This window comes from Takifugu flavidus, chromosome 13 (assembly GCF_003711565.1).
Source record: "Takifugu flavidus isolate HTHZ2018 chromosome 13, ASM371156v2, whole genome shotgun sequence".
Lineage (NCBI taxonomy): Eukaryota > Metazoa > Chordata > Actinopteri > Tetraodontiformes > Tetraodontidae > Takifugu > Takifugu flavidus.
Genome location: NC_079532.1, coordinates 933,836 through 952,976, shown reverse-complemented (window position 1 = coordinate 952,976; position 19,141 = coordinate 933,836). Strand labels below are relative to the sequence as shown.

General features: G+C 45.5%; 1 protein-coding gene across 15 annotated transcripts in view; it reads right to left on the bottom strand.

Moving 5' to 3' along the window:
• LOC130536248 (transcription factor Sox-6-like) overlaps window positions 1-19,141 on the bottom strand; it is a 32,742-nt gene that overhangs the window by 5,798 nt on the left and 7,803 nt on the right. For 2 of the 15 annotated variants that reach the window (XM_057052043.1, XM_057052045.1), the window contains 12 exons: window positions 16,069-16,116; window positions 12,060-12,258; window positions 10,020-10,209; window positions 8,117-8,215; window positions 7,901-7,951; window positions 6,618-6,790; window positions 5,854-5,922; window positions 4,573-4,693; window positions 4,062-4,138; window positions 2,007-2,141; window positions 1,222-1,384; window positions 147-325 (listed from right to left, as the gene is read on the bottom strand). In XM_057052043.1, coding sequence (XP_056908023.1) covers window positions 147-325; window positions 1,222-1,384; window positions 2,007-2,141; window positions 4,062-4,138; window positions 4,573-4,693; window positions 5,854-5,922; window positions 6,618-6,790; window positions 7,901-7,951; window positions 8,117-8,215; window positions 10,020-10,209; window positions 12,060-12,254 — 1,452 coding nt within the window. In that variant the 5' untranslated portion in view covers window positions 12,255-12,258; window positions 16,069-16,116. Of the gene's footprint in view, window positions 1-146; window positions 326-1,221; window positions 1,385-2,006; window positions 2,142-4,061; window positions 4,139-4,572; window positions 4,694-5,853; window positions 5,923-6,617; window positions 6,791-7,900; window positions 7,952-8,116; window positions 8,216-8,465; window positions 8,785-10,019; window positions 10,210-12,059; window positions 12,259-16,068; window positions 16,117-16,205; window positions 16,224-19,141 lie in introns of those variants that run through there. The other 13 variants (XM_057052041.1, XM_057052046.1, XM_057052044.1 and 10 more) reach the window with 12 other exon arrangements.

Sequence of the window (19,141 nt, the reverse complement as noted above, 5' to 3'; positions counted from 1 at the left end):
GACCTCGCCTGGACTTCATGTAATCGCATCAGTTTCATGCAGATTTTAGTCCTCACATGGAAGAAAATGCCTTTGGAAATTGCATTTGGACCATATGATCCTTATCAAGCATCCTGTCATGTAGCCACATGTGACCTGTTGCCGACCTTGCTGCCGTTGCTGAGGCTCATGTTGCTGAGAGCTGACAGTTTGGCCTCCAGGCTGGGCTGCTGGTTTAGCTGCTCCCTCTGGATCTGCTCCCTCATGCTGCGGGCCTCTTGGATGGCCTTCATCACCGCGTCCTGGTCTCCAAACAACGCTGTGGAGTTGAGGCTGGATAGAATGTCTGAAAGAAAATCACACCTTGGTAAATTTTGTGATCTTGTGTCTCATGAACAGGATCTGTGTTTGTCAGGAGTTTGACGGCAAATGTTTTATTCCTGAAGAAGCCACCAAATCTCATTGATGTCAGAGTGCACTGGAGAATTTGCTGCACAAACAATGTAAATCTTCTCAGCAAACGTTTAGAAACCCTGTTCAAAAACAGGGGTAATGAATCTCGTCAGGTTGTTTTCCAGGCCAACACCACTGAACTCTGCTCCTCTTCACGTGCCTGATTCACAGCAACGCAACTGATGCACATTTAAAGAAAAAAGGGAGGAAACACACATCAAAAGGATGCAAAGTTTCCGTCTCCTCCTTGTTTAATTAGCAGTGAAGTAGGAAGCTCTGGGTGGCCGCTGAAATGGGAATAAAACACGTTTGCAAGCATCCTCCAAACCACTCCAGAGGAGCTTGAAAATGGTTTTCTGGGGGTCTATAATGAGAGGCCTTAGATGGGCCTTAATAACAGATAGCAGAGGTGGGGGCATAAAAGGTCTACGCAGGCAGACAATGATGTGAGGAAGCTCTTAAAAAGCAAATAACCTGTGCTGGGTTTCACTGCTTCCGTTGCAAGGTTTCATTGGGTTTAAATACAGGGCTTTGGACTCCAGTAAAACACATACACACACACACACACACACACACACACACAGGTGGTGGGCTGAGGTGTCTGCAGAGAGTGGTGGTGTTTGGGTGGCTCATGGTTTGAGTCTGCACCACAGTGACAGTGTTCGGTACACATGGGGACAATGTGTGTGTGTGTGTGTTACTTCCTGACCGAGGCGTCTCTAAAGTTAGCATTGCTGCGGTCACCCAGTGCTGGTGACGAGCAGACTTTTGTATGTTTTTTGTACATACCGAGAGACGTGTTTCTGCCCTTGTTAGGGGCGGGGCTTGGGACGCGACCTTTGACCAGTGGCGTCGGGCTGCTCTTGTTTCCAGAGATGAAGCTGTGAGTCGGGGATGTTTCTGCTGTCTGGCTTCTGGCGGAGAGGTTCAACGGCTGCGTGGACACTTCCTCCTGTTGAAGTGAAAACACGATGATCAGCAGAAGCAGGAGACCAATTTGAGCATGATCCACTTCTGCACATGTTAAACAACATGGCTTCGCTAAATGGAACACGCAGGTTTGACAGGTCAGTTCAGATACAACAGGAGAGGGTGTTTTAGCGCCACACGCTGGTCTGATGCTGCAGTAGTTGGAAACACTTAATGATGGACTTCAGAAACTGGGATGGTCCTGGAAATACAGCTCCAGCCTGTGGTGGGAGGGGGGTGTGCTCAGGTTGTGGGGGGTTAGCAGTGGGCGGGGTCTCCAGAATGACTGTGTGAGTGCGGTCAGTTCTGACGCCAGTGTATTGTGACGCCGGTTACAGCTGTGCCTCCGACACATATGGCTTCCATTATCGCCGCAGTGGCGAGCAGAGACCAGGCAAGCGTCGCTGCAGCGATGAGCTCTGAACCACTGCCAAACAGCAGCCGCACGTCACATGCCTCTGCTAAATACACCAGAGGAGCAGAAGCCCCAAACTCAACAACTTCATGCGTCTTTTTATTCTCTTTTTATTCTGTTTTTCATGTCTGTTCCTCTGAATCTGCATCTTTTCACGGTCAAATGCTCATTCTCCTGCTGTTTTACAGACCTTAATGTGACCGACGGGACTTGCCGGCCTCTTCTCGCTCTTCAGGGCGGACGGTGAGAGGGGGCTGAAGGAGGGGGGGGTCATCTTGGTTCCCTGTGAGATCTGCATGCTGGCCAGCTGAGCTGCATAAAGCTGCTGTGTTGACAAAAGAACCAGAGGAGAACTTTGAGTTCAAGTCATCTGAACAGGTTTGAATGAATGAGCTTAGTCAAAAGAAAAAAGGTGTTAAGAGAAAGAATTAGATGTCTGGAGTCTGAATGAACTGAGACATGATTTTTCTTCTACTGCTTGGTCTGAAGTTCCAGGCCTGCTGAACGCTGCAGAATCAACAAAACCACGAAGACGTCATGAGCGTTCCTCAGCAGGGAACTCGTCTTTTCTTTCGTTTATGGTTTTCTTTCTCTTTTTCTTCTCCCTCCTCAGTTTTTAGCTCTCAGCCTAAACGTCCTCAGATCGGGTTTCTGTGTAGTCAAAACAGCAAAGCCTCCTGGGAGCAGAGGAGCAGCCACCGAAGCCCACCGATGGATCTGGAGATTGATACTCATAAATTTGGCATCAACCAGATGTGTGAAATGTGTGGAACATGTGGAACATCAGGTACAGGAGGTGGCCATTGCAGCAGAAGACACTTTATTAGTTTATCTGGTGAGGTGGTTCCTGTGGTTCCCTGGATGGTTCTAGCCTCACCAGACCTCTTCATCTGCAGGTACGACGCTCTAAAGAGCCGCTGAGGCTGTTATTAACAGAAGGACCTCACAATATAAACCAAGCCCTGATGTCAGCACTGGTTTATATTGGAAGGCCGTCAGCGTGACTCCAAACATACGAGACCCTGCTGAGAGTCTTGGGGGAACCACAGAGCTTCATTCTTCAGCCTTTCAGCCATTCTTCAGCTCTTGGCTAATTTAGCATTTCTCACTGATCGATCAGTTACAGGAGGCCTGAATTTGTCCCAGGAGAGACGATGCTGCAATATCCTGAATTACACATTGACAGAAGAGGTCTTGACTCCGGCTCTGACTGGCTCCACTAATCATGTGATTAAACTCCCACTAATTGTTCTGTCATTAGGAGCACACTGATCATCAGAACCTCCGCCTACGTCTGTGATTCTGTTGTATTCAGCAGCTCCAGAGGAGAAGGACAAGTTTCAAACAGGTCTAATTGTTGTGGTGGGTGCCCAGAGGTGCTGCGTGTCTGTGACGCTGGACCAGAACAGCCAGCTCATCACTGTCTTATGATCCAACAAGAATGTTCACCGAGCAACTGTATTTCACCCCCACTAGCGCCACAAAGGGGCCTTTCTTCAGCAGGAATCCACAGTTTACGAAGAGATCTACGCTGAGACAATTAGCCCGATGGTGTTCCCACGCCAGCAGAGTGATCGGGTCACGGGGGGTCAGATATTCCTTTTATGTAGCCTCTTATAAGAAATGTTTCAGTCCCTCTGCATTTGATCTGTTGTTAAGTTTTACTTCACAAATGCCATCAGGCCTCTCGGCCAATCACTGTCACCCTCTCATCAGGTCTGAGTCGGCAATTCGATTAGAACAACAACAGCTGCCACGTCCCGACCACAGCGTGTAGCGGAGAAGATGGCTAATGCAGAACTAACACGATGTACTGCAGTATTTGTGATGCATGTTAGTGGCTAATGCGCAGATTAACTGGCCTTACACTGAAGCTAATATTTAACAAACAATGACATGGAAAAGATCTCAGCAAGTGTGTTGCTCCATAAACGCAGTGACACCTGAGTGAGGCCAGTGATACACTTGCAACACACCTGTGCTACACCTGAGCTACACCTGAGCTACATCTGAGCTACATCTGAGCTGCATCTGAGCTGCATCTGAGCTGCATCGGAGCTACACCGAGGCTACATCCAAGTGATGCCTGCCCTACACCGGTGCGACGTCTGAGCGCTATCTCTCCCCCTTTCTCACCCCTCTCTCTTTTGTCCTTCCTGTAAATCCTGTTGAGTGTTGGTGAAGCTAGACGATAAGAAGCTGGAAACAGAATAATGGTTCTGGGCTCACATTGGTCTAGACTCACCTGCAGCTGTAGCGGGCTAAGGCCCGCCGCCGCTGCCGCCATTGTAGATGGAATAAACTGCATGGGGTAGTTGTCACCTGCAGGGAAACAGCACAGGTAGCTTCTTCAGCTAGTCCTCATGTTTTTATTCATGTCATTGGGTCATCCAGGACAGCACCAGAACACAGGTCAGGTCTGGCTGAATCTTGTTGGGACGAACTCATAAATTCAAATAGCAGAAACACAGCTGACCCCCCCGACGACTCTAAAAGGTTTTTCATGTCCAAGTCTTCAATAAACAGAGTCCGGAGGGCAAAATAAGGGCCTTTAATCTGTGTTTTTACCTGAGTTAACTCAGGGGAGCGTGTGGTCACACACTGGGAATAAACTGGGATTGTTTTGGATTTTATTCAGTGGTGCGTGGCATTAGGCGAGCACCTGGAGACGTAAAACCCGACAAAAAAATTAACCCAAAGATGCGCGTGTGTGTGTGTGCGTGCGTGCGTGTGTGTGTGTGTGTGTGTGTGTCTACCTGGTTTGTAGGACATTCTTTGTGGGAACAGGAAGCCCTGCTGGGCAGCGGTGGCAGCAACCAGAGATCGCTGGTCATGAGGAAAGACAGGAATCATCATGGGAGTCATGTGACCCTGAACCTGAGACAGAAGGTGACGATCACTCATTTCTGTTTATTGTAAATGAGAAAACGCTCATCTGGTTTTATTTAAAATCTCCATTTAATCAAACCTTTTTATTTTCTTCACATCATCTTGGCCCCACCCACAACTAACAGATCAGGGGGATGATTTATTTCTGCTCCTCTTTCCTGGCCCTGATGTCATACAGATTCTCTCTTTTCTCTAGTTTAATATTTCATCCTCAGCTTGTTTTCATGTTTCTTCCTCTTCATCCTTCCTTGTTTTCTCCATCTATTCATCTTTTTATGAACCATTTCATTAAGCTTTGACTCCACCCACTCCCTCAAGGAGCCATCCCCCAGGACATGTTGTCCACCACCGGCATGATGTTTCCATGGTTACTGTTTTTCCTCCATCACTAAGGAGGGAAGTGTGTGTTTGTGTGTGTGTGTGTTGTGTGTGTGTGTGTGTGTGTGTGGGGGGGGGGGGGGGGGGGGGGGGGTTCAACATACATACAATACAACAATACAACATAGATACAACATCTTTCCCAGATTTTCGTTCTCTGTAATTATTTGGTTTAGAACAGTACATTTAACTTTGCTCAAATGCAGCTTTTTAGAAGATTAAACGTTTAAAAATGTTTGGAATAAATATTCTTGTGAAGTTATTTTTTGAACCATTAAACAAAAATATCGAGATAAAAGAAAAATGTAACTATAAAACAATTTTTCAAATTTCTTTTTCTTCAGAAGTTCCAACACACAAGAGTGTGATTTGAGCCTCTGTCCGAGGCATCTTAAAGCTGAGGAGGTCTAAAGCTCAGAACCTACCAACAGAACTGATTCTTCCAAGTTTCTCTCTGGAAATGGAATAAATGCTAAAATACCCATACTGACCCATCCAACGTGTTCCTTGGCTCTACCCCAATGCTCATGTGTAGAAATGTGTGCGAGCTCAATATTAATGAGCCGCCTCAGGCATCATGATCTCAGCAATAAATCCATGTTGTGCTCATGCTCGGGGTCAGAGACAATCAAATGGTTCATTTATGTGACTGATTAAACAGATTATTAAAATAAATGAGCCGCTGAAGTTTCGGTGAAGTTCACAGGTTATCAACAGGATCTGGATCGATCAGGAATCAATCAAAGTTCAATAGACGAAGCTCTGCCCACCTGAATCTGCTGCTGCAGGAGGTTGATCTTATGTTGCTGCTGCAGGAGCTGCTGCTGCTGTCTGGCAATCTACACACACACACACACACACACACACACACACACACACACACACACACATACCAACAAACACATTTTTGCTTTGTGAAAAATCATTGATGTCATGAAAAATCTGTCACCATACCGACAGGCTGCAGTGAGGAACATCAGTAAATCACACAATCTGATCCCTCTGAACCTGTGACTCCACCCACGACCTGTCGGTACCTGCACACGAATCATTTATGATATTTATTCTAAAACGTAATAACAGGTTGATGGGAGGCAGCGCCCTGATTACACACTTGTCATATTTCATTTAAGGCAAATTTGTGTCTGTAGGGTATCAACCAATCGTGTCTGAACGACCAGCTGGACTGGAATCTGTCTCCACCACAAGGCTGAGAACACTGGAATGTGTCGGGACGAGGACATGTCCAAACAGAGCTGTCGTATGTCAGCTACAGCCACGTGTCTTTAGCATAACACAAAAAAAACAAAAAACAAAACAAGATCAAATCAAACATTAAACTAAATAAAACAGACAGCCAATAGCACTAATGGCTGTTTGTGCAGCCACGCCCACCTGAGCAGGGGTCATGTGACAGGACACAACAAATCCTTATTAAAAAAAGTTTGTTTTGCAGAGTCCAAACCTAAAGATGTGTGTTAACAGCGTCTTGCCACATTGTTTGCTGTACCCACACAAACACACACACACACACCTGCTCCTGCTGTTGGCGGGCCAGCTCCATCTGCTGCCTCTGCTTCTCCAGCTGAGAGGCGGCCATCTTTTTCTGCTCGTCGTGGGCGGAGAGAAGCTGCTCCCTTAAACCGATCAGCTGACCGATCATGTTGGACAGTTGTTGCTCCTTCTCTTCTAGTGACTCCGGTGTTCCTGGAACATCAAAAAAACAGCCATTAACTTCAAATGTCCAACTAATCCCACGGCTCCTGTTTTGATATGGGGTCATTTATCTTTACGACTCTTCCCGAAAAACGCCTCAACAACCAAAAATGTCTGAACATTTAGGAGGCGTCATTCCAGAACCCCCAGAACTTCTGACTGTTAGTTATGTTGATATTGATTATGGGACGATTGGTTTGAACATGCCAACAACAGTAAAATGTCTTGCTAAACGTGTAAAACGTGTTACGAGCTTTTATGATTTACACATTTGAGAGGCTGCAGATGCAGACTCACACCGTCACAACAGCCAACACCTGTCACCCTCATCTACAAGCATTTGGATGGCTGATATTTGCCTCAAATATAAAACTTCATCCTCAAACTTGTTAATTAAAATGATGAGAAAGATGTGAACAGTCAAGCGCCACTGAGACCAGAATCAAACCACAGTTAAACCAGAGTCAAACCAGAGTCAGATCATAAATAAAAGAGTTTATTTACATTAATTATCTGGTCAATAGGATTTAATTAATTGATAATTGATTAAAAAAAAATATCAAAATTAAACTAAATAAGTTACTGAAATACACATGGAGTGAAACTGAGTTCTGTGTGTGTGTGTGTGTGTGTGTTGGGGTACAATAGGGGTCTGACAGAACTACAATGGGGACTCTGTTAGTATGCAGGTAGTGTTGAGGCCACCCTGCAGTCTCCCTACATGGCCCCAGGGCAACACACACACACACACACACACACACACACACACACACACACACACACAAACCCTCAACAGTATCAAAGGCAACTTTCCCCTTATTTCATTCTCTTTATTCAGATTGTTTTCTTCAGTGGTTTAAAAGTTGTTTGACTGTGAAGAAACTGAACTTGTGAACCTTAAAAAATAGAAAACATTAATTGTCAAGGACACCCCCATACCCCAACCCCCCCACACAACCCCATCCCCCCAACACCCTCCACACCCTCTCCCATCGGCCCTCCTTCCATCACTTGTGTTGATGTTGGAGTTGATTCGCTGCCGTTGTTACAGCTTTGATCATTAAAGATCATTTAACAAAAAAGGAACTGTGAAGAACAAACTGTGGAACATCTGATGGTTCTGGCCCCAGAATGCTTCTGTTGAAGGTTTGACTGAAAGAAAATGAACTAATGTTAAACCTGCAGACTCTTAAAAGAATGTGGAGCTTTTGTACACCTTAGATTCAGAGTCCTTTAGTGCCAATCACAGACGTCTGATGAGTTTTAACCATTTTACATGAAGTCTTTTTTCTAACATGACTGAAATGCTTGAGGCACCTGTCTGACCTTTGACATCTCCTAGCAATTCTGTGGCATTCAGATGGTCAACTCGCTCCCTCCAGTCTTTGGATAACAGCCTCTCCACACAGTCCGACTCTATACAAACACACAACAAACTGAATATTCATATTTTTATGCAAGAAATGTTTGAGCTGGAAGAACTAAAAAAGGGAATCAAAGAAATCTGTAAGAAAGAAGACAAAAGCAGCAACCAGCCGGCTGACCAGTCAGATTGTGTACACTGTGTGTGTGTATTCATTCTACTAGCAAAGTGAGGACATCTTTTCTGGTCCTCGCAACTTTTACGCATGTGCGTACGCGCGTGTGTGCCGGTCTGTCCCATTACCCTGATGAACTGCTGCAGATCTCATCACACCCTCTTTTCTCTGGATTTACATCTCTTCTATTCCTCCTCTTCTGTCCTTCCTCCATGCATCCATCTTCAACCCTCTGACATTTTCTCCTGTTGATTGATGCTTTGATGCTGTAAAGAGCAGCTGATGTTCCACCTTTGTTCTTCCTGGATGTGTGTTTATCAGGTCCAGCATATAAATTGTTCATCCTTTATAAACGTGTCTTTTTTATGCAGATGAATTTTGGACATTCGGCTCATATTTTCTTCTTTAAGTGCTCTTTTAAAATGTCTCCTCAGCTTCTCCTTTAACCCTGAAATGGACTTTTGACTCTGGTCCTCCTGCAGCCCCCGGCTGCTTTCCTGTTGCTGCTGCTTTAGCTTATTTATTGCCACCATAATCCAACGTAAACATGTAAAGCTTAAATGGAAGTCCTGCTCGACTCTGCGTCCCCACCAACAATGATCCCACACACACAAACACAACATTAAGCTGATCACAATAGGCCATGTGCCCACTCGAATACCGTTAGACTTTTTCAGCATAAAGGCGCTACAAATGAGCTTTTGTCTGGCTCCGCAACCCTAGAGGGTAAAAACCTGTTCAAACACCTACACACACACACACACACACACATCTTTAGTTCAGTGTGAGATTTAAAATATTTGTCCTCATGTATCACCCAAACATTGATTAAACATCTTCACTTCCTGCTGGGGGTCAGAGGTTGTTGCCTATGGAGCTCATCTCACATTTTTATTCCAGTGCCAGAAAGGTGTTTTCACATTTATACAGTCAGACAGAGAAAAAACTCAACCCCGACACGTTTTCTGGGTAACTTTCCAACTGCTTCTTTTCAGAGACGAGAGGGATCAACGCAGCTTTGATGTCGCAGCAGAAGCGATGGAACCACGTTAATCTTCTCATTGTGTTCCAACAACAAATGACCAAACTCAAATATGACATTTGATTAAATTCATAACTTGTAAAAGTAAACCAACATGGCCGCCTGATTCCTGATACCCATGATTTTGTTGGTGTAATTTCAGATCAACTCTCGGACCAACTGTGGTTGAGAAGGTTGCATTCAGAAACAAACTTCCTTCATCAACAGACAGAAAGAGACAGCAGCTTTTTTCTAGATGCCTGCTGCTGCATGAGGACACGTCTGATCATGACACATTTCACTAACGTACCAACAGGGGGTGAAAGATAATGCATCATGATTACTATGTGTACATTAAACGGGGTGTTTGAAGGCGAGCTGGTACATGCTAGGAGACTCCAGAGCTTCTTGTCTTTCTGCTGGAGCGAGAGCAGAAAGTGAAAGTGGCCTTTTCATGATTCCACATCTGTAATTACAGATGTTCAAAGTGAGCCAAGAGTGACGTGATGGCAGCCACACTTCACACACGCGCTCCTGCAACTACAAGCAACCACAGAAACAGCACGACTGCAGGGTGACCTCTGACCCCACATTAGGAGACTTAACATTTAACCGGCAAGAGAACCAATGTTTTAGGACAGACAGACACATCTTGTCCTACCTTCTTGCTCCGTCTTGGTCAACTCCACCAGTTTTTTCTGTTTCAGCGAGTCTACCACGTCAGCCAGACTTCCTTTTCGGCGTTCTGGAGTACCAAAGTGGATCACTGGATCCCCTGGATCCCTGCAGGACTCATCTGGCTTGGAGGGAGAGGTAGAACTGTAGGTGCTCATTTTTTTGCTGTCATTGTCCTGAGTGGAGAAAGCAAAGTGAGTTAATTAAACAACACTTCTAGTTATCGTATGCGATGGTGTTCCTATTAGGTGTAGTTGTGACGTCTGCTCTGAGCTGAGAAACCTTGCTAGACCAGTACCACTAACACATTAAGCCAGGCTCTTCCTGTTTGCTCTGGTGAAACCCAGCTCTGAATCCTAGATTCTGACCAGGAACACCTGGTGCTCCATCCCAGTGATCCTACCTCATACTGGAGTGGCTGTGTGAAACCAGTGATTTCAGCCTGATGGACCTGGATGTTTACTCACTCACTCACTCACTCACTCACTCACTCACTCACACTCACTCACTCACTCACTCACTCACTCACTTTCTACCGCTTGTTCCTCCACTGAGGGACTGGAGCCTATCCCAGCTCAATGGGCGGAGGCAGGGTACACCCTGGACTGGACGCCAGTCAATCCCAGGGCTAACACATATAGACAAACAACCATTCTCTCTCACACTCACACCTACGGGCAATTTTAGAGTTTCCAATTAGCCTAATCCCCAATCATGCATGTCTTTGGACTGTGGGAGGAAGCCGGAGTACCCGGAGAAAACCCACGCAGGCACAGGGAGAACATGCAAACTCCACACAGAAAGTCCCCAATCAATCCCAACCGGGGATTGAACCCGGGGCCTTCTTGCTGTGAGGCCACAGTGGTAACCACCACACCACCGTGCCGCCCCTGGATGTTTAGATGGTTCAAATATTTAGGTGGCGATTTGCATTGTTTTACATTGCTGTTGGGCCACACCGGTCAATATAAGTCATACCACAATGATCCATAAATATATTAATCAGTGAGCTAGCAGCCACAGCTGAACCAACAGCCACCATGGATGAGTTTATGCATCAGAACTGTTGTATGTTTGTTTGTGGAGCACTTGAGAACCACCATTAGTGCGGTGTTAATGCTGGTGCACAAGGCCAACCTATAGCAACGGGCTCGGGCAGGATACAGCCAGTTGCTCTGCAGCATTTCAAAAATAACCCCATTTTGGGTTTTGCATTCATGAAGGTTAAAATCTTGAGTTTTGTCAGCATGACGCCGGCTCCACATCACTCCAATGATACTTGGTTGCTACCGGTTACTGTTTGTAAAGCTTCCAGGTCAGCAACATATAAGAGAAATATAGCACATGTCCAGATCACCAAGGCCAGCTCGCCGTCCACGTTCTCTCATCAGCTCACTCACAACTGATCTATTGGGGCGGTGGTTCGGCTACAGCCGGACGACTCTGGGGCCATTCTAGTTGAGCTACAGCGTCCACGTACATTTATGTAATTGAACAGCAGGAATTCAGTTTCCCTGTGTATATCAAAACACTGACTGTCCCACAGAACAGACGCTCCAGCACAGGTGTTGTGACAGTGAGGATGTGAGGTTTCCAGACCTCCACCCTGGGGGGGGGGAGTGTCCTCCACTAACACCAGAGGATTACCTTTCAAACACTGGGGGGTCAGGGTACCCATTGTGGCTCCTGCAGGCCCTGCTGAGAAAATCTTGGGTAGTCTGATGTTCCTCTGCACCACACTGATGCAGCTACTTTAAGTCAAACTTTCACCGAACACGTGATCAGAATGTCAGCGAAGAACCACAGAACTGAATCTCACCTGGGAACCTCTGATCGCTGTCTGCTCACACTCACGTCACACCTCATGTCTGTACTGCGTATGTGTATCTCATGTTTGTATCTTATGGTCATATCTCAAGTATGTGTGTCTTAGGCATGTATCTTGTGTGTGTATCCCATGTGTGTATCTCCTATCTTGCATGTTAACATGCTCTGCTGCGAATTACCAACAGGTTCATTCACTCACCACTTCAGCAGGCTCCTCCCACTCATTTGCTAGCTTCTCTCTGATTGGTTGGACCTCCTCTGTGCGGTGTTGGTCATGTGACAGGGGAGACGGCGCCTCCTTCAGTTCATTGGTCCAGGGGAGATTGTCCTGACCAGCAGTGATGCCCTCCTCGGATGGAGGGAGGAAAGGAAGCGTGGTTCTGACAGAAGACATCCTTCTGCAAAGGAAACAGGAAGTATTTCTTTATGTTTCTAAACATGCAGAGAAATGATAGAACTTAAATTCAACATACAACAACACGCCAGCTGAAACTGTACACACATTATATAAATAAAGATTGATTGATTGATTGATTTCCTGAAAATTTTTAATGTTTATGTTTAAAGGCACAGATGTCTGCCTCCTGACTGTTTTTCCCGATGTCTCGTTAACTGAAGACTTTAATGTTTTAATTGTGCTTTCTATTCTGTTATAAATGTCTTCAGGTTCAGGTCTTCATGGTCCCGGAGATGACGAACATGGACTGAAGCAGCTCTGAATACCTGAACCTTGCTGCTTCAGGTCTGATTTTTCCTTCTGGTAAACCAGCTGTTGATGGTTGATAGCTGCTAATGCTAAGTCAGCAGCAAAAAAATAACATGGAAGACAACATCTGAACCAGATCCACCAGAGCAAAATCAAACTGCAGACCAAGACAGAGTCTTTGAGAGTCCAGACCTTCAGTCCTGCAGGCCTCTGCAGCCATGACAGAGAGGCAGGAACCAAGTGTGTGTGTGTGTGGGGGGGGGCGTCTATATTTAGCTGACAATATTGCTGGTGTTGTGTTTACGGGGGGGCTCAAAACATGGCTTCTTGGAATTGGAGTCTCATATGGCAAGGAATGCCAGCCCCCCGACACACACACATGCACACACACACACAGGTTTGGAATGAGGCCTTTTGCTACAGACTGAAAAACAGCAACTTTCATCTTCATTATTAACAAACAGAAAGAAAAATCCAAACGTAACGTGTCAGAATAAAGTTCCAGCTGTATGTTTGGAGGGTGTTACACAAGGTCGTCCTGCAGCTGCTGCCTCCGGACTTAAAGAGTTTCACTGAAACAACCACTGTTAACTGTCCTCTCTGGCTGGTCTGGAATCAGTGTTATGGTTCCTGTGTTTGCCTCCGACTCCAGCGGCTGGGGGTGAAACCTGCAGCCGTCCCAGTTGGATCCGAGTGAGAGAAATACCAACAGAAAAGACCACCTTAACAGGAAGATACCATCAAAGAGAGGAGCAACGAAACAGTGGAATGTAAAAAAAATAGATTCAACCAGTTACTCAGCATATTTTTAACATGAAAACACAAACAGGAAATAGTACCATCAGCCACCAAATGCAAGAGAGGCTCCACAGCTTTACTGATGCTAGCAGAGACAACATGTAATAGCAACAGTGCTAACATGTAACAACTCGGGTGAAACAAGGAACGGACATCGATCCATTCTTTGATGGATTATCATTGTGTTACTGAACCATTGCACTGGTAAAAAAGAACCTACCACACAAAACACACCAGGACTCTAACTAGCATCATGCTAGCTGAATATTCTGTCTTGATAAATTTAGCTTTGCGTTGTTCTGACATGACTGCAGAAACGTTGATGCCTTCACTTGCTGCTGATGGAAAATCTCAATAAAAGTCAATAATAAAACACTCAGAAAAGGATGAATGCTTGACTTGTGCGCTGTGTGTAAACACACACCACTGTGCCGCCTCTCTGTGTTCAGGGACCCGGACCAAAACCCACAGACCCCAAAAATCCAGACATGGCCTTATTGACCAACACCCGCGCTTATGCTTGTTATTGCTGCTGGCAGACGAACACACCCCTCGCTAACACAAATACAGTACACATATACATTTATCTATGCGGTGGCAGCAATACAGAACCAACCATTGAAGAGACCATTGAACACCAAAGTCAACAGGCGGGAGCTGAAAAGGCCAGTTGTCTCCCATGCTAGAGGACCTGCTCACCGTGAATATTGTGTTTGTTAATCCTGAAACCAAACCACATTGTCCAGGTAGCAAATGGTATCACGCAAAGAACCGATGCATTCATGGATCGTTTGAGGCAGAAGATATTGATCTACACCACTGAGGTCAGGACGCAGGTTTATCAATGCTCTGTTTCACGTTTGATCGTTACCATATATTTATGAGCCTTGTTAGAGTGTTCAGGAGCAAAACACATGTTTGCTTAACAGTCCCTAGCCACACGCATCTATTCTTGGATTGTAACAACCTTATTTAAAAGCCCACAGGTGCCAAGACCTGATGAAAACTGACACCATTAAATGCCGATCAAGTATTTTACAGCAGTTGCTGCCAGCAGGCAGCTAAAGACATCAAGTCTGTCTTTCCGTCATTGTCGCTCTCCACTCTGTCAGCTACGTCAGCTCTAAGCTGTTCCCACCACTGTCAAACACACTGCAGGAGATAACACGGTGTTAGCCGCCAGCACTCGTCCCCTTGCTCCGACCTCAGAGACAAACTTAACACTAAGGTGATGCACAAATAAGCTCATTACACAAGTTTTAAGCCCTGTTGTACTGCGACCCGTCAATAAAACAGTAACCCGACAGAAGAAACTACACTTGAAATAAAATATTTGTACAAATTCATGTCCAAAAGATGCAGCTGGATGCTTTTTCTCGGCTTTTACAACATCAGATGGGATTCGCTCTGCAGCTAAAAGAGCATTTGAATAAGTCATAGCGAAACAGGAATCTCTCGACAGGCGAGAATCGACATCACACGATTATCGCATTTCTTCAGATTAGCGATACGTTCAGCTGGCGGAGTGCCAACCAAGCCCCATTTTCACCAGTTTACTTAAATTCATTGTTTGCAATTCATCAGATGCACAAAAAATGTGAAAGTAAACCTTTCAACTAAATCCCACCAATGAATAAAGAATATTTGTGAATTTATGATGTCAGATTATGGCGTCTCATCCAAAAAGACAAAATCATCTGAAACTTTTATGACAAACAAACAATCAGGCTGAGACCAGCAGCGATGGCGCGTCGCATCATCTGCTCAAACGTCCAAACAGGTGGCTTTTAGAGCACCCAGGAGGGGCAAAAGCCTCCTAATCCCAGATTAAGACTGACAGGTCATTTCACTGGAGGCTTCCATTGTAATCCCAGCCGTCTCTGGATCCTCTGACAATGAGCTTTGTCACTTATCGGACTTTTCTTCAGCTTTGTTAGCATGGAATGGCTGCATTATTCAGCATCATGGTACTCTTTGGAAATCATCATCATTTATCTGAATTATTGACGGGCTGAAAGGAAGATGGAGAAAGGGTTGTCTGTGTTCAGTTACTATCGGCTGCTTTTGCAGCAAATAACTGTGACATTTACAGAAAGGAGCGCAGGAACGTGAAGAAACCGTCATGTCACACAGCTGAACAGCTGTAAAATCACCTTCATGCGGCCCGATTCTGTCCCACAAAGGCAGCTTTGTTGTCGAGAAGAATAACAGACCAAAATAACTGTGTGAAAAGTTCTGATCCGGTTCAGTCCAAGTGACTCGTCCACAAATTCGATCATCATCAATCATGAATTCATCTGTAATTCTGCTGGAGAATCCAGGTTAATCCCAAACTCAGAACAGCCCAGGACAGGAACAGTCCAGCACAGGAACAGCCCAGGACAGTGCCCTCTCTCTCTCTCTGTCTCTTTCTCTCTGTAAATTATTGTTACCATCTCAATTTCTTGTGGTTGTTTTTGATGGGTGTGGATTATGATTCTGGATTACTGGGAGCATCCTGCCATTCCTGCTGTGTGTCGACTGAAGGAATGTTCCTGTCCTGCCGAAACATCAGGTATTTTTAGATGAACGCGTGTTCTCATCACATCAACATTGTCATTAACAGATTAGCAGATGCACGAAGAACGCATCCAGACATAACCCAGCCGGATCAACAAACAAGGGACCAGAGCAAGAACCAGAGAGAAGAGAAGAGAGCTCAGACCTGCCCAGGTATCTCCAGCAGGTCTTTCCTCAGCTGCTCCGGAGGTTCCTGATTAATTGACAGTGACAGAAAACAAAAGAGCAGATTATGGGCAGGACAGAACATTCAGACTCGTTGAATGTCAAGACAGAACCCACATCTGGTGGTCCAGGCTGGTTACAGGTCAGCGGAGGTCTTCACAAACTCGACCACATCTGCCGATGAAAACTATAAAAGTTTGATTTCTGCTGAATCAGCAAGTCTCTAGAAGACAAATGCTGTGTTTGGGTTCTGTGGTCTGGCCTCTTCATCAGCGCCGGCTCTAATTGTTTGCCGCCTCGCTGGTTTTTGAAGCTAACCAGGAGCGATGTGGTCCCTCCGCTCTGGCCACAATGGAGCTCATTGGATTAAGTTCGAACAGGCTTTGTTCAAAGCTGCTGCAAATCTAATCAAGAAAGAGACCTCAATTATGCTAGCATGTACTTAAACGATCAGATCGCTAAAAACGGAGGAGGGGTTGGCCAGCGTGGGAATGCAATCAGCAACCATTAAGTACAATTAATTTTGGCTGATGGAAGCTTAAATAGGAGATGCTCTAATGACAAACTCGGGTAATTACACTCGATGTGGAGTTGCTGCTTGTTAGCTAGCTCAATGAAACTGAGAATAAAAGTACCCATGATGCAGCAGCGGTGAAAGAGATCTGGTGGTGCTCCTGACCTCAGACCTCTGTGAACCAGGACAGTTTAAACAGAAAGTAATTATGCTGAAATTTGGTGACATCACATTCCTGAAGAGGAGGAAGAGAAGAAGAGTTTGAACTTTCAGACCACTGGCTGGTTCTGCCATGTTCTCCTGAAAATGTTCTCCACATGAAAGACCATCAACTTTGATCCTGAATCAATATCTGGTCACTTGTGATTGGAAATGAGGCTGTTTTCAGTTGTGTGTGACATCAAGGATGGAGGCCGTACATGAGCTCAGGCGGAGGATCAGCCTGAAACCACAGAAAAAGCTCATCTTCAGGAAGCCTCCGCTGCTGCCTGTGGTTTGGACGGCGCAAAAGAAGAAGACGGCGGTAGCGGGAGGAGGAAAAAGTGACTCAGTCTTCTTTCTTCTCTCTGAAGGAGAAACGCTGGATGAAGATAATATTTAGAGCAGGCCTCATTTCCAGGGCAGCCACACAAAGAAAGTGGGAGCTGGAGCTCGGTGGTTTGGGCAGCGGCCATGAAGCAAGGAATTATGGGTAAGTGAAGGAGCCCAGCCCTTCCTGCTGCCCCAGTGCAGAGCAAACCGATCAGGAGTCACACTCACTCAGAAACTCCATCAGATTCGTTCAATTGTTCGTCTCTCTCTCTCTCTCACACACACACACACCACACACACACACACCACACACACACACACACATACGGGAACCTGCATCAGAGTTAAACACACGTGAAGTTCAGTCAGGATGTAGCAACGAACTGCTTACAGGCGCAACAAGGCTAAATGCTGTTAGCTGTGGGTAAACGTCATTAGCTGATGCCAAACAGTGCTAATTAATCTAAACCATGGCAACAGCTATGTACCAAGAGCAGCATTGTCACTGCGGACACCAAACAGGTAACCTCAGTGAGCTCGTTAGCTTGTTAGCTTGTTAGCTCTTTACTTTGTTAGGGTCCCGTAACTCAGCCAAGAGGCCACCTGCTGTCAGCTCGCGATACAGACTCTGGATCAGTATGACACCCCAGCAGGCATTTATTCGTATTCTGATGCACGTGAATAAGGTGGAGGAGCTAAACCATTAGCAATCTGATGGTAACTCTGTTAAGATGGAGTAATTGTCATCTTACGTCTACTAATTTAGTTTGAGGATCAACTGTTAAAAGAGAAATAATGTGATTTTGTTTCCAGATGAGTTGATGAAATTGAATTTAACGGGATTAGAAGCGCTCCAGTTTTCCAAACATGACACAGTCTGGAAACACAAGGGGGGAATAGGAAAAGATAATGCTGCCTCCACTTGATGGGAACGCTGTCTGATTCTGCAACTAGGGTGTAATAACTCAGAGTTTTGCATTAATTAAGGGGTAATAAAACATCTCTGATTAGTGTTCAGAGACAGAATCATGATGGTAACAACAACAACTACTACTACAACTTCTACTAATACTACAAACACCGAGGTTTGTCGAGGGTCGAGGTTTGTTTGTTAGTGTTTAAAATGAGCATAGCCCAACCTGCTCTTTGATCTTAATAAACTATACTCTGTTAATGTGACTGCTACAACTCTGGTCAGGATAAAACTTCATAAACTATTGAAACCTTCTCTTGACGGTATCAACTGGATGTGAATGAACACCTTAATTACACTTGTTAACACCATTAGTAACAATTTAACCAGTGGTGAATGATTACATTGACTGGTGGCTCCTGCACTGTCTTTATGGTAGAAGAATGAGGTTTGAAGTGTTGGAGGAAGCTGCTAATGGGGGGATTAAAGGGGTCGCCCTCTGACCTCTGACCTCTGACTGACATGCAGCCCAGTAGTCTTAAATGGGAGGATTAGCCAGATGGTCATTCTTTCTCCAAGCTCTCCCATCTGAGCGGTTCCTACCAGAACCAGCCACACCTCAGCATCAGATGCAGGTTACCTGCAGCACCATTTAAGTCCAGACAGAATCTTTATTGCTCAGAGTGAGAAGGTCCATGAGAAGGCCAGGCTGAAAGCTGGAAAGCAGCCCGCCATGTTTAAAGGAGCCTTTTCTTCATCCAGCTGAAAGCAGCTATTGAGCATCTGAGCAGAATACCAACAGAGTGGAGGTCTTCACCCTCCGGGAGACAAATCACAAGTGTTCCGTGTGTGCTGACATCCACTGCATTTACCCACACCGTTTACTACCACACACACACACACATGCACACACAGTACTGCTGTGTGTTCCAACCGAAGTGCCTCAGAGAACCTGCAGACAGATGCAGCTTCAGCTCTAATCACAAAACTCACCTGAAATAACAGAACAAGGCCGTCGCCAGGATTTAACCACAATCAGGACAGAGCTGAGAAACGTGAAGCTTCTGTTGGAGCACCTGAGGAACGTCCCTCAGG